This window comes from Triturus cristatus, chromosome 1_2 (assembly GCF_964204655.1).
Source record: "Triturus cristatus chromosome 1_2, aTriCri1.1, whole genome shotgun sequence".
Classification (NCBI taxonomy): Eukaryota; Metazoa; Chordata; class Amphibia; order Caudata; family Salamandridae; genus Triturus; species Triturus cristatus.
In genome coordinates this window covers 756324079-756351644 of record NC_140580.1, presented here as the reverse complement: position 1 = coordinate 756351644, position 27566 = coordinate 756324079, and the positions used below count along the sequence as shown (strand labels likewise).

At 49.2% G+C, this 27566-nt stretch overlaps 1 protein-coding gene across 2 annotated transcripts in view; it reads right to left on the bottom strand.

Annotated features, from left to right (window-relative positions):
* PAOX (polyamine oxidase) overlaps positions 1 to 27566 on the bottom strand; it is a 382337-nt gene that overhangs the window by 262216 nt on the left and 92555 nt on the right. For both annotated transcript variants that reach the window (XM_085608703.1, XM_085608704.1), the window contains exon 3: positions 9130 to 9619. In XM_085608703.1, the coding sequence (XP_085464829.1) occupies positions 9130 to 9619 (490 nt within the window). The remainder of the gene's footprint in view (positions 1 to 9129; positions 9620 to 27566) is intronic.

Below are 27566 nucleotides of genomic sequence, written 5' to 3'. Positions count from 1 at the left end.
AGTGAGGAGGGATTCGGATGGCAAATTCTCCCTTCGCTCATAGTGAGCAGATCTGTCCGATGTTGCAGGAGGATTGGTTGACATTGGGACATCAGGAGAAGTTCTGAGAACCACGCTTGTCGGGGCCAGCGTGGGGCTATTAGAATCAGGTAGCAAGGTTGTCTCTTCATCTTCCAAAGGACCCGAGGTATGCGGGGAATTGGAGGAAAGGCGTACGCAAATAGATTGCACCAGTTTATCAAAAGGGCATTCCCCAGCGACTCCTTGTGGGGATGCCAGCTTGCATAATTCCGGCATTTCCGGTTCTGCGGCATAGCAAAAAGATCCAGTTGCGGACGACCCCATAGTTGGAATATCCTGTTGTAATTCCCACTCGTGGGTCGACGAGGAGGACCTGCTCAGGGAATCCGCTAGGACATTGGATACTCCTGGCAGGTGTACTGCTGTAATCATGATTTGATGACTGAGAGACCAGTCCCAAATTCTTTGAGCTAACCTGGACAGACTTGGGGATTTTGTTCCGCCCTGTTTGTTCACATAGTGCATACAGGTTGTGTTGTCTGTCTGTATAAGCACTGATTCTCCTTGGATCAAGGGCAGAAAGGACTTTAGAGCGAGATAAATCGCCATCAACTCCAACCTGTTGATGTGCCAAGTTCTTTGGTGTGTTGACCATCTCCCTTTTACCGAGAGATCCTCCAAATGCGCGCCCCATCCCTCTAATGAGGCGTCTGTCGTGATTGTCCAGTCCGGCGGCACCAACAGAAAAGACGTGCCTTCTGTCAAGTTGGCTGGATTTGCCCACCATGCGAGTGCTGACCTCATTTGATCTGTGACACGTACCATGTCGTGGAAAGAACCCGTTACTTGACGCCACTGAACATCCAGTGCTTCCTGAATAGGACGTGTTCTCAGCCTGCAATGGGGAACTAAGGCAATGGAGGATGACGCCATCCCCAGAAACGATTTTAACAATCTCACAGAAACTGACTCTTTTGACTTGATCAAAGCCACCAGCCGTAGAATCTTTTGCAGACGCTCTTGGGAAAGAAACGCTCTTGCTGATACCGTTTCCAGAGTTGCTCCCAGAAAATCCCTTTGCTGAGCAGGATGAGGTTGGGATTTCGCTGCATTTATGGACAGACCTAATGAGCGAAACACGTTCTGGCATAGAAGTATGTGTTGTTTTAGGTGAGTGCTTGACTGAGATTTCAGGAGAAAGTCGTCCAGATATGGAAAAATTTGCACTCCCTGAAGTCGCAGAAACGCTATTACTGGAGCTAGTACCTTCGTGAACACACGAGGGGCCGAGCGCAGACCAAACGGTAACACTTTGAATTGGTAATCGTGTTGACCCACTCGAAAGCGCAGGAACTTGCGATGCCTTTGTAATATAGGAACATGAAAATAGGCATCCTGGAGATCTATAGTTGCCATGAAATCTTCCTGCGAGAGTAGACGCAAGATGTCTACTAGCGTCATCATATGAAAGGATTGGCTCTTTAGGTATTTGTTTAGTGCCCATAGATCGAGGATGGGCCTCCACTCTCCGTTCTTCTTCGTGATCAGAAAGAATCAGGAATAAAAACCCTTTCCCCTTTGAGATACTGGCACCAATTCTACAGCTCCCTTCTGCTTTAGAAGTCGAACTTGATGCAAAAGTTCTTTCATGTGAGCAGGTGGTGGTCCGGAGGGTGGTGTGGGAGGAGGGAATTTGGTGAATTCTAAGGCGTGTCCTTTTTTCACAATGTCCAAAACCCAACGGTCCCTTGTGATGGAGGACCATTGAGAAAAGAACAGAGAGATTCGACCTCCAACCCTGCATGTCCGGAAAGAGTCACTGTCTTTTAGATGCGTTTCCTCTGTATGAGGATTTCCCTCTATACCACTTGGAGGCCTGCTGTCGTGAAGATTGCTGTTGCTGGCCATTCGAATATAGGTTGGATCCTTGATTATAGGGTCTGTATTGATTACTACCCCTTCGAAAATTGGAGGAGGTGCCGCGTCCGCGTGCACCACGAAAATTTTGCCTTTGAAATTGTAGGTTTCCTAAGGATCTAGCTGTTTCAGTATCCTTCTTTATGGACTGGAGTGCCTCATCAACGTGACTTCCAAATAACGCCTCGCCGTCGTAAGCCATGTTAAGGATCATGGACTGTACCTCCTGTCGAAAGGATGTTGATCTTAACCATCCTTGCCTGCGCAGAACAGCCGCTCCGGCAAGCTGACGGAACCCCGTGCAGGCGATGTCTACTGCACAATCAATTATCTCCGCCGATGCTGCTTCTCCCTCTTGAAGCAACTTCATTGCTTCTGCCTTAGATGGCTCCGGCAACTCTTGCAGCACATCCGAAATATCAGCCCACACTTGTCGGTCATAGCGACCCAAAATGGCCAAGGCATTAGCTGCTCTAACCACAGTAGAGGCCATTGAAGAGAACTTACGCCCTATGGCATCCATTCGACGTCCGTCACGATCCGGTGGTGCGGTGACAGTCGACGCTGGATTTTTTTGCCTTACGTTGCGCTGCCTGCGTAACGACTGACTCAGGTTTAGCCTGTCCTGTGAGGCATGCTGGGGTGCCTATTGGTGCCTTATATTTCTTCTCTAATCTAGGCACCTGTGCCGGCAAGGTATTCGGTGTTTGCATCAACTTCTTGCCTTCTTCCCAAATAAATTCCACAATAGGAATAGCATGAGTCTGTTTAAAAGGTTGACTCTTAAAATCATACAGGAAACAATCTTCCTCTCTGCGCTCCGTTGTCAGTTTAAAACGTTGCGCCGCCCTCTCCATTAGTTGGTGAAAATTCGCTATGTCCACTGGAGGTGAATCCCCTGTTACTATCTGAGAAGGGGATGGAGTTTGTGCTTGGTAATTGTCCCACTCCGCCATATCATCGTCATCGTTATCCACATCCCCACTATCATCTGGGATTTCACCCTCTTCTGTTTCTTGAGGGACTTCCTGCGGAGGCTCATAGTGAGGCAACAATCTCTCTGGGACCTGCCTTGGTGGTGCAGACGGTAGCAGAGGTAAAGGATTTACATTTGGTATCGGTGGTATAGTTGTTGGAACCACAGGAGTTAACGGGACCTCAGAACGCTGTGGAGATAGAGGAAAGCGTTGATTGTAGTCGTCCAACATGCGTTGGAGATTAGTTATGAGCGACAATGGAAGAGTCGCCGTTGCATGTTTCACAGGCACCTGCTGTATGTAAACTGGGTCTTCACCCTCACTGCTGTCATCCTGGCATTTAATTATCAAGTCGGATGGGCTTTGCGCCGTTCCAAAGGACTCCGGTAAACCCTCGGACTCCTGATCAGAGTCCGTAGCAAATAAAGGGGAGGGAGGCTGCGCATCCCCTACAGGAATAATCTCTTCCTGCCTATCGAGGCTAGCATCAGTTGGTAATGGTGTCAAAGGAACCCCAGTGAATGATGAAAGCGACGCTGAAGTTGCATGAGGTAGCTGTTCCCTCCTTGACCTTTGGGCAGACGATATCTTGTTCACCTTTATCTTTATGAAAGAACCTGCCGTCGACTGCTGCCTGGTATGCACTGTGGACGTCTTCAGCGAAGGCCTCGTCGACGGTGCTGTCGATAATGGAACGCTGGTCGACGGAATAAACGTCGACGGAATCTGTGCCAACGAAATTGACGTCGACGGAGCCACCGTCGACGGAGCCGCCGTCGACGGAGCCGTCGCCGACGAAGCTTTAGTCGACGAAGCCACCGTCGACGAAGCCACCGTCGACGATCCCGTCGACGGGATCTTCTTCTTCTTCGTCGACGAAGTGGACGCCGACGAGATCGATGACGTCTTCGTCGACGACACGGGTTGCGTCGACGGTACCTTTACCTTCTTCGTTGACGACGATGTAATGGGCAAAATAGAAGTCACCGCCCTTGAAGTACTGATGGTCACCGTCGACGGGGATAACGTCGACAGAACACTCGTCGACGACGAAGCAGCCGATGTAGTCGTCAGAGTCACCGTCGACGAGCCAGATACAGCAGATCTCGTCGTCGGCAGCATCGTCGACGATGCGGACAGTCTTTTTCCTGAGGACTGGGAAATAGACGCCTCTACAGCCTGAGAACTATGTCCCGAAGGCGACAAAGCAGTAGGTGAGACCGCAGAAATGGCAGCTGACAGTTTCTTTTTCTTGAGGAAAGGAGATGGTAACTCCTGCATACTACTGCGCTTAGAGGCTGACTGAGAACGGCCAGAAAGAAGACTTTCCATGTCAGACACTGGGTCATCTTTATCCTTCAGTCTCTGAAGCCATATTAAGAGATGGCCTTCTCTGTCCTTTAAAGTCTTTGTAGAAAAAGTTCTACAAAATTTACATTTTGCCACTTCATGATCTGGGTACAAACAGTAAATACACTTACTGTGTGGGTCCTCAGAAAATAAACGCAGCTTTCCACACGGAGAACATGGTCTAAACAAAGATTTCTTACTTGAAGACATTCTGACTGACAAAAACTGAGCAGAGCTCAGGGAGACTCCCTGTCACACGACGTGCGGTAGAAAATCTGAGGTGAGGAGCTCTGAGGAGAAGGTTCTAGAGAGGAGCTGGCGCCTGATTGGCCGTAGTTTGGACTAACATAATGACAGAGATAAGCTACGAATGTCTTTTTTCTCTTTCCATGTATCTCTATGGAGATTTCATATAGGGACATTCTTGATGTTATCACTTACTTATATCTCTGTTTTTATATGATTACTTATGTATATGTATATATATATATATATATATATATTATGGATGTATATATTGCTATATTATTCACCGTGGGACTCCCACTCCGACGACGGGGAATATTCAAGCATGTGAATCTATGAAAGACACCCCAATACTGGAGAAGTGTCAGTCCCTGACTGCTGGAACACTACCAACAAACTCTGGACATGCCAACTTCTCTTGTGGTGTGCATGTCACAGTTTCTTGTGCTTGCTAAACTTTGTGCTGCAGCTTATGTGTGCAAGAGGCTTGTGAACGCTTCCTTCTTCCAGCACCGGCTGCCTCTTGCACTCCTGCCCTCGCACCGCCTGCCTCCACGGGTTCTGCTACTTTGGCCGATGACGCGCTGGCTCGCGTATGACAATACAAGCAGCCCTTCAAGTGCTGACTCGCCACAACACGGCTTCAAGTGCCACACTGCCTTTCATGTGCAACACAGTCACGTTAAATGTTCACGCTCCAATACGCTGTTGTAACTTGCCAAATAAACACGCACCACCCACAACTTCCTTCTCTTAACAGATGCTGCTATACTTGCCCACCGGGCGCCATCTCACATTTGAGCACGGTAACTCGTTTGTACCGCAGAAACAGATGATCAATGAACCATAGGTTGACGGCTTCACGATACAGCTTCCAGTCCTCCCGATAAGTTAGGGTTGGTCCAGGGAAAGGGTGCATCCAATTATTGTAGCCATTGAAGAACCCAGCCGCAGTTGCTAGGCTATGGGTTGCCTACTTGATCATACTGATAATACCTTAAATACAACTCTTTCACTCTCAGAACAGAAACAGCACGCTGCAGACCAGCACAGCAATGCAAACAGCAAAGTGGCAGTACCTTCTGACAGCAACGCAGCTCATCTTTCTGGAGAAATATCCTCAATCAAGAAGTGTTCTGAGTATATGGTGTCAGAGTTCTAATATTTATACTCAATTTGGCCTTTGAAGTAGGCAAACTTCAAAGAAAATCCCTGCCCTTCATGACACTGGCTCCAGACACTACAGAGGGTGGAAGCTGTTTTTCGTGGGGACAGGCACAGCCCTATTCAGGTGTCAGAGTCAACTTCTCTCACCACTCTATCTCAGAAGATCCATCAGCCTGGTGATGCGCCATCAGGATATGCAGGGCACACCTCAGCTCCCTTTGTGTGTGACTATCTAGAGTGAAATCACAAAGACCAACTGTCATCCAAATTCAAACGTGTATTCTTGGGGCAGGCAGAGGCACAGAATGGTTAAGCAAGAAATTGCCAACTTTCTAAAAGTGGCATTTTCAGACCTGCAATTTTAAATCCAACTTCACTAAAAGATGTATTTTTAATTGAGAGTCCAGAGACACCAAACTTCATATCAACTGCCATTTAGAAGATACACTTGTAAAAACGTTACAAGGTAGCTCCAATGCTCCTTTAAGGGAGAGATAGGCCTTAAAACAAATTAAGCCATTTTTCGCTACCAGGACATGTGAAACACCAACATACATTTCCTATCTTTTAAATACACTACACCCTGCCCTCTTAGGCCTACCTTAGGTGCCTTACATGTAATAAAAGAGGAGGTTCGACCTGGCAAGTGGGTGCACTTGCCAGGTCGACATGGCAGTTTAAAACTGCCCACACAGGCTCTACAATGGCATGCCTGAGACAGGTTTGTGGCGCTACGCATGTGGGTGGCACAATCAGTGCTGCAGGCCCACATAGAGCATTCGACTTACAGGACCTGAGCACACACAGGACACTGTACTATGGACATACTAGTAAATCAAATAAGCCAATCATGGAGAAATCAAGTACTATCAGACTTTATACATAGAGCACTTGCACCTTAGCACTGGTCAACAGTGGTAAAGTGCCCAGAGTCCTAAAACCAGCAAAAAAGAAATTCAGCACACATAAAAAAAAAAACACACACACACACGCACACGCACACGCACGCGCGCACACACACACACACACACAAAACCAAAGGTTACAGGAAGTTTTAGTTAGGAAATACAAATACATTTTAAACGTAAAAATTCACTGAAAAATACAAAAGGTTACAGGGACATTATAGTTAGGCTTACATTTCACTCATACAAAACCAGTGCAATTAAGCAGTTCTAGTTAGCTGAGCTAACAATAACTTGCGCCCCGCAATGCACTGCTTATGACCTCACTTATTACATCACTCATGACTTGGTCAGTGACATCACTGGTGACATCTCAAAATAGAGTCTGAGCGAGTGTCTGAGTGGGTGTGTCAGTAGCTGTATGAGTGACTCGACCACAAAGGAACTGCACCTGCCCTTTTATCTATCAAGAGTCCACAGGTTTGCAAAAAATATCTACCCAAATGGACTTGTTTATACTGGTTAATTACTACGTGCTACCCACTTGGATAAATGCCCAGTATGCATTCAACATTACAGCTGCGTAAAGGAGTACAAGGAAATGTCACCAGTGACCTTGTGTGCATTTTGACAATGTGATTGTTCATGGTGCATCTTTACTCAGAAATATGTGATAACATGAATCCTCCTATAGAAGAGACAACGAGACTATAAAGACATAAATTTCCACCAAACAAGGGTCCTTCCTCTCAACTATATAAAGTAAGTGCTTTGTTTGGTAGAGATGTCCTCATATTCCTCGGCATCAAGAACTCGTCGCGAAAATTGGCGGAAAACACGCTGGGGAGGGCGCTTGTTGAGCTGTCCATCATCCTGGCAAAAGGCAGGAAGATCTTTGGATACTACCAAGGTGGGCGGGGCAAAATAGGGAAGCATCCAAGTGATTTCCACATTTGCATTCTCTAGCAATTTAAATTGAGAACCATGGACTCTGCTCTCAACAGGAGAGATTAAGAAAGAATCCACTCATCACAGTCTCATATAGATTGTGCTCTAACAGATCAATGTTGCACTCTTCACCTCTACAAAGAATTTCAGATCGTTTTTCAATATGGAATTGCTGCAAAAACACACCCGCTTTGCCTTCGCCAAGCCCAGGATTTAGGCTCATATGTCCTTTACAGAAATGGAGCTTCTAATGGGGGCACCTGCTATGTTTATCTTTGTAATTGCTTCCTACTGATGTTTAATTTAAATGAAATGAAAATCCGGGACAGAACGGCTCCGGGGACCCCATCCCCCGGCCACAACTTAATTGAGGAGGGTGGGATGCACGGCCCCACTCTCCAGGCCAATTACAGCCCGGGGATACAATCTACCAGGGCCAGACCATGTTTCCCTGGATGCCCTGGAGCCTACCCAGGGCACCCAGTAAGCAATGGGACCGTTAGGGGAGCCTCAAGGCCCCCCACAGTCTCAGCCTGCTTCCCACCTTGTGCGGGAGCCAGCATTGCTATTGCAGGGATCTAATGGAAATGCATCTCCCTGTGTGCGAGAGCCATATTTTCAGCTCTTTCCCTGCCTGCATGTCAGCAAGCAGGGAAAGAGATGAAACCTCCGCTTCCAGCAAGCAGGAGCTGTTTGACAGCTCCCGCCATCTGGAACCGGAGTGTTTGCTTTAGCTTGGTGGGAGCTGTTAGCTCCTGCTAAGCAAAAGCAAACAGCTATTTCCAAGGGGTGGGCACTCTGGGACATTGCAGAAGCCGGCCCTGTGGGGTGGCAGTCCCCATGGCCATTAGTGGCTCCAGGAGGGGGGCTGAATGGACCCTTTATGTTTTTTGTGCATATGTCGGCCCCGGGCGGTGGTGGTACCCGGGTCGTATATGGCAAGGGCCACGCGGCTCCCCTCACTGTTTTAAAAATATATAATTGGCCCAGTGGAGGTGGCAATCCCGGGGGGGCTGGAGGAGGGGAGGGTTAAAAGTTACAAGGTCCTATCTGAAAGAGTATAAAATAAAGAGATAAAACAGATTCCCTTCGTTTGAACTCTGAGGCAAAACTCATACACTGCAACACAATTTAAAGTAACAGCCTCATTTTCCAGAACCTCATAGCATTCTGGGAAACACAGATAAGTAGGGTGTGATGAGAGTGTAGAGGATGCTGTAAGAAGGGATCAATAGGACCTACACACCGATAGAGCATGCTGGAAAAATTCAACTCAATGCAGTGTGCATGATCTTTCAACTCGCATGCTCTGAGAAATTTGGATCAAAAAGGAACGGAGAATGGAAAGTTGCTAATCTACAAGAGCAGCTCAGAAGGCCCACAAAATCAAATACCATTCACTATTTATTCTTTCTGCTGTTACCCCATGTGATATGAACCCTAAAAGCTTTTGCGCAACGTTTTCCAAGTCAGTTGGCCACATCAGTTCTGATTTCTACTGCAAGATAAAGCATTTAACTATACACTTTACTGAGACCTCCTAGGTCCCCAATATCATAAATCCTGTAAACTAGCGAAGATATGGCAAAAACACTTACTCCGTGAAGGTACAGTCCAGTCCTGGGAGCATCTCGTACTCCCCAAATGGTCTGAGTGCCACGTCATTCATGCTATGAGTGCCAGAAATACAGCACTCAAGCTTCAGTAACGAGTTAAGCATTGCCAGCTTCAGTTGCTTAGTTAAGGGATCATCTCCCCACTCGTTGATGTGGTGTGCAATCTCTTTCTTCATGTACTCCCCTACACTAACCGAAAGGGGCACGTCGACATGGAGGAACTCCCGTGCCTCGTTGAACATCTTGGAGTAGAAGCTGCTCACGGTCTCCCATAATTCTACTTCAATTACCTTTCCCGAACTTGAATAGGAGACTGGGGGAAATGGTGGGTGCCCCCCCATCTCCAAACGTTTGTTCTCTTCCGCTAGCGCGGACTCATGCAGTAATCCATATCTGGAAGCCACGTGAAATACAGGGTTCCCATCTGAGGGACCATGAATCCAATGAGCACCGATCTCCACCACTCCCTTGCCTGAAACAAAAGGAGAATCCGAGTTACACAAAGCGGTATGAAACTGGAGCAATGCAATTGGTTAAACTGGGTGTTGTATTTTGGGGGCAGGGTATTCACACTAGAGAATGCATCCACCCTGGTAGGAATTCAGTTATTTATTTCATGCTATGCCCTCCAGTTACAGCCAGGCTGATGGGTCATGTTAGTCCTTCATTCACCCTCCAACTGTACTTAACTGCCAGGCGTTCCTCAGCACACACACACACACACACACCCACACCCAACCAACCAACCAACACCAGCATTCCATGTATCATCACATTTTCACAGCATCCGCACTCAACGTTCTATACAGTGGTCGAAGTGGAGAAAAAGTAGGGGAACTGTGGTAGGAGAATCAAAGGTTGGGAATAACCAGAGGATTTGGTCAGTGGGCAGAGTTAGAGGTGTGGCCAGAAGGAGCAAAACATTCCAATTATTAGTATTTGTTTGGCATTTCGTTGGCCAGTTACAGCTTATTACGTTATTCAATTCAACCAATGGATACACATGTTTTAGGTTTAATTTGAGTTATTTACATTAAAATACATTCATAACATGAGATGCGTTCCAATCACAAAATCCCAAATACGCTTAAAAGTGGAATCACAGGGGCGTGGCCAAGATGGCGAGCGGGTAAGACGTGTTTCACATCGTCTCCCTGCTCCCGAGGTCCATTCCAGCAAAGTGCAGCCCCCAAAAACTCGGGAGTGAATCGTGGTATATCTCCGGCCCAACAGCGCCCGTTAAAAAAGCAAAGCCGGGGCCGGTGTTTGGAGAGCAGAAAACTCTGCGCTGGCAGTGAGAGCCACGAGGAGTGAAGAAATGGCGGACGCATTCCGATAGCAGAGAGGCGACTGGTGGAGGCGATCGGCAGCCGGGCCCCGCAGTACTGTCTGGCCCCTGTGTGCAGCCCAGCGATTAATCGGCACGGCGGAAGATGGTGAGGGTTCCACCGGGGGTCCGGTGCAGCGTGCAGTGGCAGTAGAGGGCAGACTGGAGCCAGGCCGGGAGCAGGGAAGAGAGGCACAACAGATTGTGCGGCGCCCTAGAGTGAGGGAGCAGTGCTGAGGTCGGTGGCGTGCAGCCCCCAGGCAGCGGCCAGACTACCGGCTAGCGCTGGGGAATCACTGTGTAATCGCACAGCGGCACCCACGGAGTGCGGAGCAGGGAAGGCCAGAGGCGCAACTAGAGCCACATTTCGGGGGGGGCTAAGAAAAAATTTCGGGGGGGGGGGGGGGGGGCTGAATCTTTTAAGCCATAGGCAGAGTGAGGCTGCAGGGGCTCTTAGAAGGGGTGAAACAACAGCGAGGCCTCATTAACATGCAAATGGTCTTTTAAAGACCTGTGAAGTGCTCGGGTGCGGCTTTGTGTGCGCCGGGAAGCTGTCTCATCCCGGGCTGCCACACACGACAGGGGGGGGGGGAGGGGGAGGGCTGAAGCCCTGTGAGTCCAATGGGTGTTGCGCGCCTGGGGAAGGCAGTGAGGAACCGGGGGGCCAGAGGCAGAGGCAGCCCCGGGAACGGCGGAGGGCCTAGCTGCGGGATGATTTGCCAGTGCAGCAGAGGATGCGGGTGGACCAGAGAGAGTGGCGCCCTGGTGGGAGACTAGAGGCCTACACGTTGGTATCTCGGGGGATCGGCCCAGGCCCTATGAGGGGATGCAGCCAGGGAGCAGTCGAGACCTCACAGCTGTCTGAGAAGCAGTAGATGGCTCCCCGGCGGCCATGGCATTCGGTGCAAGGCTGGGTGGAGCACCACATACAAGACTACACGCCGGAGGGAGAACAGAGACGGCCGGGGAAACAGGCCGTGGAAAGCCTGTGCAGAGCATCACAGGGACACAGATGGGGGAAGTCCAGGTTTACCGACACAGATCAGCGTCCAGAGCTATCGACTGGCGCTCCCTGGAAGGCCTGGAATTGGAGCGGTGGCTTCAGTGCATTGGGGGCAACATGACAGACAAGGCAGCGACGCTGCGGTGGACAGAGCTGGCACACACATCAGCCAGGCGCATCACTAGCCATTACAGGAAACAGAGCCAATACCCATGGTAGGATATTGCCCCCTAACCTTCGAATTTAGGGGCAGAAGGTGCGAAGGTAAATTATATGTGGCGGAGAAAGGAACATCAGTGCTGGGTTGGAAAGACCAAGGAGAGCTAGGGATAAAACTGAACCCGGGAGGACGCATGCAAGTTCTCATGACCGAGGAGGGACCGGTACAGGAGGCGAAAAGGTGGAAGGAAGGATTCCCGGAAGTCTTCATAAACTCCATCGGTCGTCTAGCGAAGTTCACCCACAAGATAAACCTGAAAGAAGGGGCCCGCCCGGTGTCCCACAGAGTACGGAACATCCCATTCCGGACCAGGGCAGCGGTGCAGGAGGAATTGCAGAGGCTGGAGGACAATGGGGTAATAGAAGCGATCAACAACGCGGAGTGGTTGGCCCCCTTAGTCGTGGCGCAGAAGCCCAATGGGAAGGTGAGGCTGTGTGTGGACCTAAGGGAGCTTAACAAAAACATTGTGGTGGACAAGTTCCCCCTTCCCAGGATCAACGAGATGTTGGCCAAGACTCAAGGGGCAAGGTGGTTCTCCACAATAGACTTGACGTCGGCTTATCACCAAATTGCCCTACACCGGTCATGCAACCACCTGACGTCGTTCATCACCCCGTTTGGATGCTACAAATTCCTGCGGATGCCGTTCGGGTTAGCCTCTGCAGCAGCAGTCTTCCAAAAGCTCATGTACAGGCAGTTCCATAAGAAGGAGGGCATCCAATTTTTCCAAGACGACATCTTGGTAATGGGAACATCCAAGGCGGACCACAACAGGAAGTTGGAAGAAGTGCTAACAGTGTTAAAGCAGAACGGGCTCACAGCCCAATGGGACAAATGCAAGTTTGGCATGAACAAGGTCACGTACCTGGGGCACGAGATCAGCCAAGAGGGCATCATACCCAAGTCATCCAACGTAGCAGCAATTAAAGACGCACCTATGCCCTCGAGCAAGGAAGACGTCCAGACGTTCCTGGGGATGGCTGAGTTTTACAGCAAATTCGTGCCACACTTTGCCTCCAAGACCCACCACATGAGATTGCTCTTAAAGGATAAAGCAGCGTTCCGGTGGATGGAAGAGCAACAGCGGGAATTTGAAGAGATGAAGAAAAATATCAGTGAGGCGGTACCCATTCAAGGGTTTGACCCAACGGCGCTTACCGTACTGGCCACGGACGCCAGCGACCGGGGACTCGGCGCGGTACTCACGCAAAAGACCAAGGATGAAGTGACATCCACGATCAGTTTTGCGTCCAGAACGTTGGCTCCCAATGAAAGCAAGTTCAGCACCATCGAAAAGGAAATGCTGGCAGTAGTGTGGGCGATGGAGAGGTTCCGGCAATTCTTGTGGGGAGGAAGATTCCTGCTACGCACGGACCACAAGCCGCTGGTGAAGGTTCTCACATCCAGCGGACAAAAGCATGCCACACCGAGAATCGCCAAGATGACGCTGAGACTCTTAGACTATGTATACGATGTGGAGTACCTACCAGGGCACAAGAACAAGGTAGCGGACTACCTGAGCAGAGCCGCGTCCAAGGAAGTCTCAGAAGTCCAGGAAGAAGGAGGATGGGAAGAATATGCGGTGGCATTCACAGGCGACCACGAGAGAGCCATAAGTGGACAGGAATGGGAAATGGAGTACGAGAAGGACGAGAAAACGAGAGCAGTTAAGGCGTATGTAACCAAGGGATGGCCGGACAAGAGGTTACTGGAGGAAGAACTAAAGCAGTATTGGGAGGTCCGGGAGGAACTCTCAGTAGGGGACAACCCTTGCTTTTTGTTACGAGGCAGCAAAGTAGTCCCTCCACACTCGCTGAGGCCGCGCATCATTTCCATCGCACATGAAGGCCATTTGGGGATAGTGAAGACGAAGGGAAGAGCGAAGGAGGACTACTGGTGGCCGGGAATGGACCTCGCAGTGGAGCGCCACGTGAGGGAGTGCGAACAATGCAGCAATGCGGATAAGACCCAAATAATGTTAAGGCCACCCCTGGGGCGCTACGAGTGTCCCGAGAACCCATGGGAAGAAATTTCTATAGATGTCCTGGGCCCAATACAAGACACCAACGGCGTCCAAAAGTACCTTACGGTGGTCATCGACCGTTACTCTAAGTGGCCGGAAGTCCATGTGGATGACAACGCAGAGACGGACACTATACTAGAATTCCTCACCGAGGTATTTATAAGAGAAGGCATCCCCAAAGGGATCCTATGTGATAACGGCCCGCAATTCACATCGACCAAGTGGGAAACGTTCATGGACAGGAATGGCATCACGGCCCGGCACATGCCGATTTACCACCCGGCAGGGAATGGAGCCGCGGAAAGGTTCAACAGGGTGATCATGGGGTCAGTGCAAGCAGCAATCAGCCAAGGGATCAATTGGGAAAGAGTTGAAGCGGCTGTTATGGGCCTACCGGATAACTCCCGCCTCCACAGGATACAGTCCGTTCCGGATACTGAGAGGAAGAGAGCCCTTCACGAAAGACAACGTGGCTTGGAAGAGACTCACAGTACAAAGTCACTGGTCACCAGCAGTCGTACGCAGAAACCTGGAGAGGGCACAAGCAGTGTACACAGAATATTATGACACAAGACACAACACCAAAGAAGTCGCACTAGAGAAAGGTGAATGGGTGAGAGTTAAATTTCCGGCACCAGGAAAGAAAGGTGACAGCAAGTTCACACCTCCGTTCCGAGTGGAGGAGCCATACTCCAGGTCTGCCCTGCTAAGTGATGGGAAAGTATGGTCCCAAGATCGCATGGCGAGATGCACTCGGGCCAACGAGAAGGAACCTGGCGGGGAGAGGAGTGACACCGGGGCGGCCAGAGCCACGCCGGACCAAAGGACAGAACGAGGGAGAGCAGGTGGAGAAGGAGGCAGTCCTCAGTCAGGGCCAAGGAGCAGAGGAAGAGAGGAAGGCACCGGACAAGAAACGGGCACCCAGAGGGGGCATGAAGTGACAGAACGGCGCAGTGCAGAACTCGGGGGAGAGAGCGAAACCTCCTACCCAGACGCTGCCGATACCCCGAATACGGGTGAAGGAAGCAGGAGGACACGTTATGGGAGAAGAGTAATGCTACCAAGGAGGTTCGAGGAGTTCAGTATGGAAAACAAGTAAGACTGTTCTGGAATTAGAGGGGGGTAATGTATGTTGTGCTATTGTGAAAGGGGGAGATGTGGTGTAGCGGTCTAGTCTGCGACGCACACTGCGTGTGACGTCAGCGGACTTCCGGCGGCGGCCATTTTGGGTTTGCAGTAGCGCGCCGAATTTAAGCAGATCGGAGCTCCGTGCCGGCGCTCCTGCAGTGTGACAATTAAACCAACGTTACCCTCGCATATCGTGTGGTGTCTATTATGTTCCAGCGCCACGGTGGGGGGGAACAGCTACATTACAAGGTCCATACACAGTTGAGCACCTGGTGCCCTGCGTGGCTGAGGTCCGGTGTGAAGGGACTAGCGGTTGGGCCCCGCTGGCAGAGAGGGAGCCGTGGGCTGAGCGTGCCGGCGGCAGCCAGAAGCCGGGTACACCCCAGAAGTGCAGACAAGTGCCCCCCGTGAGCATCTGATGGAGGTGAGTAGTGCGGGGGGACGTCCCAAGCGGAGCCCAGGGCTGGGTGGAGGAATCGGCACCTGGGGGATCCTGAACGGCTTAGCGGAGCATCGGCCAGGCACACCGGCTGGCATCAGCAGTTGGAAGAGAGGCTGGGCCGGGGATCCCTCCTGCGGCACAGACCCCGCCGGGAACAGGGATCTTCCTGGAGCGGCGTCGGGAGGGCCGAAGCACCTGGCGTTTGGGTGCCCCCGTGCGAGGTCGAGGGGTATCGGCCAAGCTTTCCGATTGGCACCCTCGTGCATTGGAACGGCAGCTGCGACAGGGACCAGAGAAAGTAGGGCTGCCGGAGGCTTAATACGGTGGCGCATAGACAGAAAACCCAATGCTGCACAATTACCCCCTAGGATCTCGACTCTACAGCGCCCAGATCTCTTCCCTGAGTGGGAAGAAGGACCGATGTCTCAAAGACATGTTAACTAAACCTATAATGGCGGGGAAGACAGGTCCTCTCCTCCGAAGCACCTACAACTTGACCCCTGGAGCAATGAGGCCCCGATCACCCGCCCCTTTATGGAGTCCTTGTTCAACACCCTACGAGAGGACTTCCACACACATAAAGGTGAGGTGGCAGGCGAAGTGAAGGAGATCCGAAGGGATATTGACGCGATAGGAGAAAAAGAGTGGCTGCCATGGAAGACCAGGAACAAAGCAGGGACGAGGAAGAGACACTACTTCAACAAGAGGTGATCCGCCTAAGGGAGCAACAGCTGGACCTCCAGACCCATGCGCAGGACCTCGAAAATCGCTCTCGTGAAATAATATAAGGGTGAGGGGAGTATCTTCGGACGCAGAGGGAACGGACATGGTCCATAACCTACAGGAGCTCTTCCGGGACATTTTGGGTGCCAAACCTACCATGGAGATCCGTATCGACCGGGCACACAGAGTAGGGTTGAGAAGATGGGCACCGGCGCCCCCGCCAGACATTCTCGCCTTTCTACCAGACTACCCTCTTAAAGAACGTATTCTCTGAGAGGCCAGAGCGAAGGAACCGTTCAAGTATATGGGACACTCCATAGCCCTTTACCAAGATTTGGCCGCTAGCAACCTACAAAAGAGGCGGGAGTTTAAGGAAGTCACTGCCCACCTTCGAGACAAAGGTGTAGCTTACTCATGGGGCCACCAATTTTGCTTAATCTTTAAATGGGACGGCAAGCTTCAACAAATCAGTTCCCTTCAAGAGACCTGTAAGTTAGTTGGTCTCTCATGTTCCAGCCCGGAGCAGTTAAACAGTCCGGAACGCCGCCCTGCAAGAATGAGCTGGTAAAGAGTTGGAGAGGAACGCCCACCTGTGGGCTCCTTGGGGCCTGACCCCGATACAATGGCGCAGGAGAGGCAAGCGGCCATCGATACTGTCCTGAAGGACACCGCATCACAGGACGATTCATGATTCCTGAAGGGGCTGCAATAATGATGTGAGATAAGCCGGGCAGGGGGTTTTGCTGGGAGCGGGGAGGCGGGGATTCTTGGGCTACGATAGGTCCCTCTTCCCTTCTTTTTCCAGAGACCCGCGATCACGTATAGCGGGCAATGGACATTTCGGGTGAGGCTGGGTGTTCAAGTTGGGGTTAGGGAGGGGGAGGGGGGGGGGGGAACTGGTGTGCTACAAGTTGGGGATGGTGGTCGCAACCGGGAGCAAGGCAGCCACAGTACAAGCAAGAGGGGGGAGGGGGAGAGTTCGGGCAGAGAGAGAAAATTCTCCACTAATCAGCGAGAGGATAGTGTTTGGATTCCATGACACACTCCCCTTTACGCATTGTCACCCTCAACGTGAAGGGCCTCAACAACCCTAACAAACGAAAAGCTGTACTATCCTGCTTAGAGAGTCTGGAGGCGGATGTATGCCTACAAGAGACCCATCTCCTCCCCAAAGATTGGCATCGCATGAGATCTAGGGCCTTCCTCAGCAGTTCTTTTCATCAGCTCAGGATAAGAAAGCGGGGGTGGCAATACTGGTGGCTAAGGGCTTTGATGGGACAGTCGGAGATAAAGTGGCGGACATAAAAGGACGCCTCTTGGCCTACAAGTTTGGGGTGGGGGGATACATCCTGGTGTTGGGGTCCATCTATGCACCCAACTCGGGACAGAAGTTTTTGAAGGCTGCCCTATCTGAGGCCCCGGGTGCGCAGGAGAAGTGGTTACTCATAGGAGGGGACCTTAATTTAGTCATGGACATGGTAGTGGACACATCAAACCAACGATTTGCTCAAACAGGGGAACTGTCACAAGAGGGGAAGAAGTGGCTGCAATCCCGAGGGCTGTTGGATTTGTGGCAGGCGGTTCACCCACGCTCCTCACAGTTTTCGTTTTATTCACACGCCCATGGTTCATATGCTAGGTTGGACTATCAGTTAGTCACATCGGAGCTGCAACGTCTCGTCCAAGATGTAGAAATAGTTCCAGTAGCACTCTCAGTCCACGACGCAGTAACAGTAACCCTGGGGATACCTCGCCCGCGACACAGATCGGGGCTGGAGACTAAGGGAAAGCATGCTACATAGAGCGGAAGTGAGAGATCAGGTACTCAAATGCATCACGGACTATCTCACACTAAACGACTCCCCCGATATTTCCCTGTCCACATTGTGGGGGGCCCTTAAAGCAGTGGTGTGCGGGGAACTAATAGCGATAGCAGCGGCCGAGAAAAAAGAGAGCAAAGATAAAAGAGGGCAGCTAACGGCGCAGGTTCTGGAACTGGAGAGGGCGTACGGCAGGACGGGGGCACCTAGGGTCTGTCGCCAACTGAAGGCAGCGCGGGCCCAACTGGCGGGACTTGATTTAGACAGCCGCGCTCCGGCTCAAACATTCCTACTACATTGGGGGGGGGGGGGGGGGGGGGCAAAACGGGGCATATGCTGGCGAGTAAGTTACGAGCTCGCACTCAGCGCACGAAGGTGCAAGCCATCAAGTCGAACTCGTGGAGCGTATAGGACAGAGACGATGGGATCGCAGAAGTCTTCCGGGCATTCTATGCTGAGCTTTATTGGAGAGAAACCCTGTCCCGCTCCCACATTACTGATTACCTGCAAGACACCCACACAACTGCATTGCTTCCGGGGCAGGCAGAATCTTTAGAGGCCCCAATAAGGGTGGAGGAAGTGATAGGGGCAATTTCCCGCCTCAAGCTCATGAAGTTGCCGGGCCCGGACGGTTATTCGGCCGGGTTTTACCAAGCCTTCTGCCAAGTCTTGGCTCCACTGCTGACAAGACTGTTTAATTATTTTACGGTACCAGGGGCAATCCCGTCGGAGATACTGGCAGCATCTATAGTGGTACTGCCAAAACCAAGGAAAGATACAACGCTGTGTGGGTCCTATCGCCCGGTGTCGCTCTTGAATGTAGACCTGAAATAGTTCACGGGCATACTTGCAGCACGTCTGGGCCCGCTCATACCGGGCATCATAGAGCCGGACCAATACGGCTTTTTCCAGAACAGACAATGCAGTGACAATACCAAACACATTTTACACCTGGTCGATAAAGCCCACCGTACAAACATGAATGCTTGTCTCCTGGCGGTAGATGCAGAGAAGGCATTCAATCAGGTGGACTGGGACTATTTAGATCAGACTCTGGTGCACTTTGGCTTAGGGGACAGGTTCAGGGCCTGGGTATCGAGCTGTTAAAATGCACCCACAGCGACTATTAGGGTCAATGGGGTCTCATCCCACCCTTTCGAGATCCAAAAGGGGACGCAACAGGGTTGTCCGCTATCGCCCCTCCTTTTTGCGTTATACATCGAGCCACTGGCCCAGAAGATTAGGGATAACCCAGCAATCCGGGGTACTCCGTTTGGTGGGGAACAGCACACGATTAGCCTGTATGCACACGATTAGCCTGTATGCCGACGACATCATCGCATCCCTTGAAGACCCAGAACATTCGGTCACAGCTTTCTTACAGGAGCTGGAGTCTTTTGGACAGATATTGGGGTACCGGGTCAATGTTGGGAAATCGATGGTCCTTTGGCTGAACCGACAAGGTGCAACGTCTACGCCGGGAAGAGACACCTACAGAGGGATGCAGGTCGTGACATCCATGCCGTACCTTGGTATCGATTTGGCCCCATCCGAGACCCCAACGGTCAAGCTGAACTATTCCAAGTTAAACTCTCAGAAGAGTTACATCAATGCAAGCATCACACACCGTCACTCGGAAGGGTGGCAGCGATCAAAATGTCTATTCTCCCCAAACCACTATATCTGTTCCAGACACTCCCAGCGTGGCCCACAACGGGCACTCTCCATAAAATACAGCAAGGAATACAACAGTTTCTATGGGCAGGGGCCCGACCCCGGATGCGAAAAGACCTGGGCTATCTCCGGCCTGATGAGGGAGGGTTGGGGATTCCGTGTATATTGGACTAGGGCAGCGCAGCTTAGGTACTTCGTGGAATGGCATCGGCCAGAACCGGAAAAAAGGTGGCTGTTCCAGGATAGAGCGCTAGCAAAACTCTCCCTCTGGAAGGTCCCTTTCCTCAAGAGAGCTGATCGGCCCCTGAATCTACAGGGATCACCCATCACACACACACAACTCCGGGTATGGGATTGTCATTGGGAAGGGACGGACGTCTTTCCCCCTCATCCATGACACCTTTGTTTAACAATAGGGACTTTAAACCGGGACTAGACGAACGAGCATTCTCGCGGTGGAGGGGAACTGAGTGCAAGGCAGCTGGTCACTTCTTCGATCTTGATGGGATTGTCTCCTACCCGGACCTTAAAGCGATTTTTAGCCTCCCCGAAACGGAGCGGTTCCACTACCTGCAGCTCCGGCATTGGCTCCTACAGCCAGAGGTGAGACCAAAAGTGAGCAGGAAATTGACCAATTACGAAAGGTGGTTGATGACCAAGACTTCAGATAAGAAAATTATTTCTTAAATGTACAATATGATACGTCCACACGTTCCTGGGGTACCTACGGCCAGCCAGAAACGATGGGCGAACAAATTGGGTAGAGACCTTACCCCGAAAGAATGGAAAGATATTTATTACCGAGCCAACCATACAGCGCGTAACACCGCTAGCAGGGAGACGGCAGTTAAGGTAGCCACATATTGATATCTCACACCAGTCCGCTTAAATAAAGGGGACCCAGACTGTAGTCCGACCTGCTGGAGGGGTTGCGAGGAGAGGGGAACATTGATACATTTGCTCTGGGAGAGCAAAGATTTGGCGGGATACTGGCAGTCGATTCTGGATGAGGTAGATAGACAATTTGAGATGCAAATCCCAAGATTCCCGGCCTATGTAATACTTGGATTACCTAACCCCCTAACATACCCTTTGAGATCTCAGCAGGGAACGCAGATGGGCCTGGTATTGAGAGCAGCCCTTCAAAACGTCTTATTGTACTGGGGTACACAGATAAAACCGACATACCTAGGGTGGTTACACAGGTTGTGGTACATTCTGGGGATGGAAAGGATTCAGGCCTCTCTCACTAACTCCATGACAAATTTCAACGACATCTGGCAACCCATAGTATCTTTACTGGCCACTGAGATGAATGAGGTCACATGTCCAATGTACCTCCGACTCCTCCGCCTTACAGATCCAATTACACCACCTACAGGCTCCTGAATCTTACCCTCACTCCTGTAAGAAAGAAAGTTCTATCTCAAAGTAGGCCTCAAGCACACCAGTTCGTGGGGGGAAGGAGGTGGGGAATATGTTTTTATTTCATTTTTCTTGTCTTTTTTTGACATGGCTGCTTAACTAAGATCGATTACGCCGCTGGCACACACAGAGACACCATGGACTTTCTCATGGCTGAAGTCTGGACTGACTCGAGAGGCACTGGTGTCTCATCTGCAAATCTTGATATGTATGAGCCCAGTAGGGCAAACATGCTGGGGTGTGGTCACAGTACTGTTATAAATGTTATTTTATTGCTGCAGAATGGAAATAAAAACAAAATTAAACCTAAAAGTGAAATCACAAGCCATTTGTCTCCAAACCATGCAGTTTCTGTCATCAGCTCCTCTCCTCCCTTTTTCCACAACAGCAGTTCAAACATTAATGGCAAAATATCCTAGTTTGCTAATGTTTCCCACATCATTATGGCTTTGCCATATTTGCCACATAATACATCATCCGCTGCATAATCTGACATATTTAACAATTGTAGATCAAACGGATCAAAAGTTTCTAAAAAATTTGACTTGTGTTGCTGCTAAGTAGAAGCCCCTATGCAAAGGTTGACTGGTCACCTTTCTCACTGCTGCATTTCTATGTTACACTGATACAAATGAGGCAAAATCTTTAGAGACTGTTAGTATGGGTAAAAATGTCAAAATAATTAAGTATAAGAAAATATACCGCATAACGCTGCAGCCTTTTGTCTGCTGCATAATTTAGTCAACACTGCAACATAATTTTGTCCTCACTTGCTTCATAATTACAGTGGCCTCAAAGCAGGCAGCACATGTTGAAAGTGCTTGTGTATGAAGCAGAGAGACCGTGAAGTTAGCAAACTTAGTTTAGAGTGCGTGCAAATCCTGCATTGCCGATCCCTGGTGAGTTGCACTACTACTGCTGACAGCAGGCCAATGAAGATGAGGACTAGCCTAAAGGGTCCTGTGACCTCAGTGGCAGAGTCACTGTTGCTCTATGGTGTGCTGCTTTGTAGGCCTGCCCTCCAGACTGGAGGAACACTTCAGTATGGATGGTGGTGGACAGGCCTTCAAGGTTAACTCACACTTGACACTGCTAGTGTCCACCTGCTGGTGCTACGACACCAGGGCTTCTATGGTCTAGTGGGGCCTTCGAAGGTCTAGCATGGGAATGTGCTCCCTCAAGAGAGCTGTCTGGTGGACTGGTCATGAAGGCTGAACCTGGTTCCTCAGTTCAAAATTCTGCAGCTCTGGCCATAGTGCCACATCTCCCACTAAACACCATACTGCCCCACTGAGAGAAACTCGCACTGCCTTCAGCTACAACTCAATTGTGCCCAGCTATAAACACCTAGATGCCACTCAATTCAAATTATGCACTTGACAAGAGTAATATGCTGGCTGGAACAAAAGCAACAACATCCTGGAAAAAGCAAACACTCATAGGGAATGGAAGATTAAGTAAAGCATGTTAAATGTAAGCAGGAACAACATGGTTACCTTCACGCTTTTACACTCATTATTCAGAAATCAATGAGTGATTTGGTCTGGAAAGTTAAGACATGACTACAGGGCCCAGAAGGGACCTGTTTCATTGCCCATTGAAAGACTTTAGCCGTACTCCTGGTAATTGTCAGAACTACAATGAAGTGGATCTGTTGGGTGCAAATCAAAATAGATCAGAGAGCCTCATTCAGATAAGCAGCAATAACGGTGCGAAGGCTGTGGAAGGTTTTTCTAGCATCGAGTCTCAGAACGTCCCAATGGACCTCATGGAACATGTTGGAATGGAGCGGTTACAGTTTGATAACTCTGGAAACCAAGTGCCTGTGGATTCGGCTACTGCCACTGTTGGCCTTTTCGATTACAATTCTCAACAACAGGTATTGTTTCTCATTAGAGCCCCGCTTGACTCGCATCTTCTTTGGAACACAGTTTATATACTGCATGTTTCAGCTCATCCTCTGTATTGTAAATAGTCATATTTTTATATTCAGTTGTATGAATGCTAGAGAGCTAGTTTTTTATGCTCGTTCCTGGGTTTCAGTAACATTTATTCTGTATTATCCCCTGTCCTGACATATTTTAGCCCAATTTTCATATTACCTTTTATTTTCTCAGAGTTAAGTACACCCAAAAAGTGCTCTCGATGACCCATTTTAAATTCTGGTCTGCCCCAAAGAGATGTTCACAAGCCTTGATGTTCAATACACATACTGTAAGTAACATTGCCACAATTGCCAGCTTTGTGGTACTGCCTCGTTTAAGAAACTGTGGCCATTTTTTGTCCTTCTGCGTTCCACCCTATGTTTTTGTTCAGTCCATGGGGTTCATTTACAAATCCCATGTGCTTTCTGCAACAGTTGAGAGGTTGCACTGGCTGAGCTCGAGTGAGTTATTCAACTTTGTAGGGAGTGCATATAAAAAAAATGATGGCACAGTTGTTTTTCTTTCTTAAATAGGCTACTAACTACAACAATATAAAAAGTTAATTATTAGTTGTTAAAATGTGTCATTCAAGCGATACACCTGGACTCTTTCGCCTCTAACAATGTGTCACAAACTAAATGTTCCACGACGAAATGTCCCACAGAAGTATTTTCTCTGCTTATTAAGAGTTGAAGTATGGGGTCAAAGTGGGGAACATTTTTTAACATCACCTCTTTTTGGCTACCCTGGGTCACCTATGCGAAGCTTGTCAAAAGGCAACTAGTTATGTTTCTGAAATCTATATGGATGTTAGGATAGGAAGTGCCAACCGCACTCTTGCAATGTTCTGTTGCTTGTATTCTCATTTGGAGCTGCGCTGCAGTGCTTGTGTTTGATTGGCTGATGCCATGTTTTGTAAGATGATTGTGGTATTCTGTTTGGCAACGGCATTTTAGTAAACAGTAGAAGTGTAATTTTCATAACAAGTCACAGGACCTCAATCAGTCTGTCAGGCTCTTGTGGTAATGTGCAGATTACTTACTGGTATAATCTGTTATTCTGATTACTTATTTTTATTTTTGCAATTTTTTATAGCGCAGACATGGCTCCAAGGCATCAGAGCGCTTTGCTATTTACGAACATGCCTTGTCCCCTTTAGAATTCATTGTGAACTTGCAAAACACCAGTCTGTGCTTTTCGCACAAAATATTTTTCAGGCACTTACAGACCAGAAAAGTCAATGACCTACCCAACGCTGGGAACTGGTCTAGTTCTTCATCAGGATCATTTCAGACTAGCTTGTTAAAATGTAAAATATTCAAGAATCTGTTCATCATGATGGCCTTGTGCACTTTTGTAGTATTATTTACTTGTTCCTCTCACTGCAGGAATGCCTAGATGACCATTAAGATCAAGCTATAAACACACTGGTAAGGTCGGGTGTTACTGACACAACAGTCAGCCCCCTGCAGTGATCAAATACATCAGATAACTTACTCAATTTCAGCAGGATTACAATCCCCAAATACATTCAACAAAGAAATCTGCGCTCCAGATTAACTACTCGCCTCAAAATCCCACCATACAAGAGAAAACAAGCATTGGCATAGCCAATAGGTCTCGCCTTTGGGACCTTATAAGTGTTTAGCCATGCAACATTTGCATAACTAAACACTTATAAGGTCCCAAAAGCGAGACCTATTGGCTATGCCAATGCTTGTTTTAACTGCTGCAATCTATTGAAGCCTCAGGAGAACATCAAAAGTGATCGAAAGTGATCGCGATCAAACATCAAAGCAGCCGCGAAAGGGAAAGTAATTGCGGTAAAGCGCGACGCGTGCGCCCGCGCACATGCACTGTAGCGCTAGGCTGGCCTGGTAGCACTTTTTGGAGCCCTCACAAAATGTCTCGCCAGACCAGCCCATGTGCTGGCTCAGGCGAGACCTAAAACATACGTGGCACACCTTTCTCTGTTCAAGCAGCCATACTAGGAAATTCATTTCCCCCAAAAATAAGATCCACAGATAACTAACTTATTTTCAGAAGAGTACTCGAGCAAGCTCTTTCCTACATAACCACCATACTCAAACACAATATGTACAGCATATCCTAGTGTATTTAACCATTTAATTTGATTATATCTATCTAGATATATGTATTTCTTGATATAAATATGTACTTATGTATATATGTATTTATTTCACCGGAGCACATATAGGTGGAACAAAAACCCAGCAGAATACAAAGACATCATACCTCACACTGATGTACTCTGCATCTAGTACCACGCACCTGCTGTTGAAACGTCCCTTTCATACAGTGACACGCCTGGTTCCCAAAGCACACTCAAGTAGAACTTGTGGCTTCAGGGGTACTACACTTTCCCATGTTTCTGCTCGCAACAAGGTACTACTCTTCCCACTTTCGCACAACCCAGAGTACTCCCCTTGCAACCTCATATGACAGGAAACTACTCTTCCCCAATTTCACACACCACGGGGTACTCCTCCATGCCACCTCACTTTTAAGAGTTCTACACTTCCCCAAATTGTACATCAACCTACCCCAGTGTATGACATCTTTGTCTCTTGCAAAAGGATAGGTAGTCCTCTTCCCCACCTTCGCAAAACCAAAACTGGGATACTGCTCTTCTTCCTTTTTCAACAGTATACCCTTCACCAACCCCTTAACAGGGCTTCTTGTGACTCATACAAACAATGGCATACTTTCAGTCATTTTCAAATGACTCTTTTACCTCATAGTATTACAGTTTTATTATACTGGCACCCTGCTATCCGGCTCAGTGACAACACAGAACAACAAAACAGATGCCTAACCATACCATCTAAAGCATCACTATTTTGCTATTAACCCCTTCGACGCTCATGACGGAGCGGTTCCGTCATGAGCGTCGGTTGCGCTGTGCGCATGACGGAACCGCTCCGTCATGGCCCCGCCCGCGCACAGAACCTTCAGCACGGCGCGGAAATCCGCGCCGCGCTGAAGGGGTTAAAAAGCTTTGCATTTATATAGTGCTTGCTACCCCTGATGAGGTGTTGTGGCGCTTTTTGATGAGTGGCAAGCTACTCCGGAACCCAGACAGGTTTCATGGTAATTAATAGTATAGGGAAATATGCAATTAATTTGAGTAATGGACATGTTAGTCTGTTATTTGGAATGAAAAGGAATAGTGGGAGGATAAAAGAGGAAAGGGTCTAGAATTTTTTTTTTTTTTTTTTAGTTTATAGCCGTAGGAGGGGGTTTGTAGTGAGTAAAGGGGAGGTGGAGGGGAGTTAGTATAGGGAAATATTAAATTATTTTTAGTGGTGGACATGTAATTCAGTTTTTTTGTATTGAAAATGAATAGTGGAGGGACAGAAGAGGGAAGGAGGGATAGAACAGGGAAGGGTCTAGAATTTTTGTTTTTTGTTTTAGATTTCATAGCAGTAGGAGGGGGGTTTGGAATGGGTAAAAAGGAGGTGGAGGGGGAGGAGTCAGAGGTAAGGTTTTAGAAAGGCTTGTTTGGGAGATATGAATAGTAAAAGAGTTACGAGATGATTCAAGGAGGGAAGAGAATAGAAAGGGTCATTTTGGATATCAGTGGTGGGATGGGATTTGATGAATGAGAGATTGGAGGTAGAGGATATATTTATAGAGTTATAGGGTGAGAAAAAGGGTAGTGCATTGGAAAGAGTACTGGAATGAGGTTGAGATGAGTCAGAGTTGAATGTACCATGCAGAGTGCAACCACTTCGCTAAAAAGAGTTGCCTTTGCCAAAGCACAGGGTTTGACTCACATGTATGCTGAAAACATGTAAACTCGGACGCTATTGTAAGAAGAATGGAACCCTAAAAGGACCTATCAGACAATGACTATTACCTAAGGGCCCAAGAAGAAATAAAGAACTTACCTCATACCCGAGCGGCTCCAGACTCTTGTATGAAGCTCCTGCCTGCCTTCCAAATACAACACTAAGATAAGATTTTTTAAACAAATAGAAAATATTTACATGACCATGGAGAAAAATACCTTGCAGCACATATCATATATATCAGTCAGTGGACAGTGGACACCTTTCACATCTCAAAGTTTCAACAAACACAGACTTTGCCTGCTGAGGAGTGTCCAGGAGCGGCGGACGAGGGGCACGCAAGTAGCACCACATATATGACTGTGCACATTTGAACGTAATGTTATTGTCATGTATAGTAAGAAAGAGAAAAGTTTGTTTTGGATGAAGTTGGATAGGGATGTAATGGTTTGACAGTTCTAGTGTTCCATGCCACGGTGATCACACGTCATCCGCAGGCCAGGCGTGGCCTGCGGAAACCAATAAAGGGAGCCGGCCCGCTCGGGGGCGAGGTCTCCAACCAGAGCAGTGGTGTAGCCTGGTATTTGTCCCCGGCGCTGCGTCAGCCTGCGCGCCCAGTGCCCCGCCGCTGGCCCGGCCCCAGAACTTCACACCATCTGCATGCGATCCTACGCTGCAAGGCCCTTTCTGTGTGAGGAGGGTTGCCGCTCACGGATTTCCTGCTAACACCTTGGAGTCCTGGGGTAGACAGCGGAGCTGGCACCGTTTGCCTGCGTGGTCCCAGTCGGTTGTGGCCACTGCCCGGACACGGACGCTCTGGCCGACTTCAGCTTCGGACCATAAGTGAGTACAGCCGTGCTTCTGAGGGCCGGCGTGGAGCGGGTGGGTGGCGGGGAC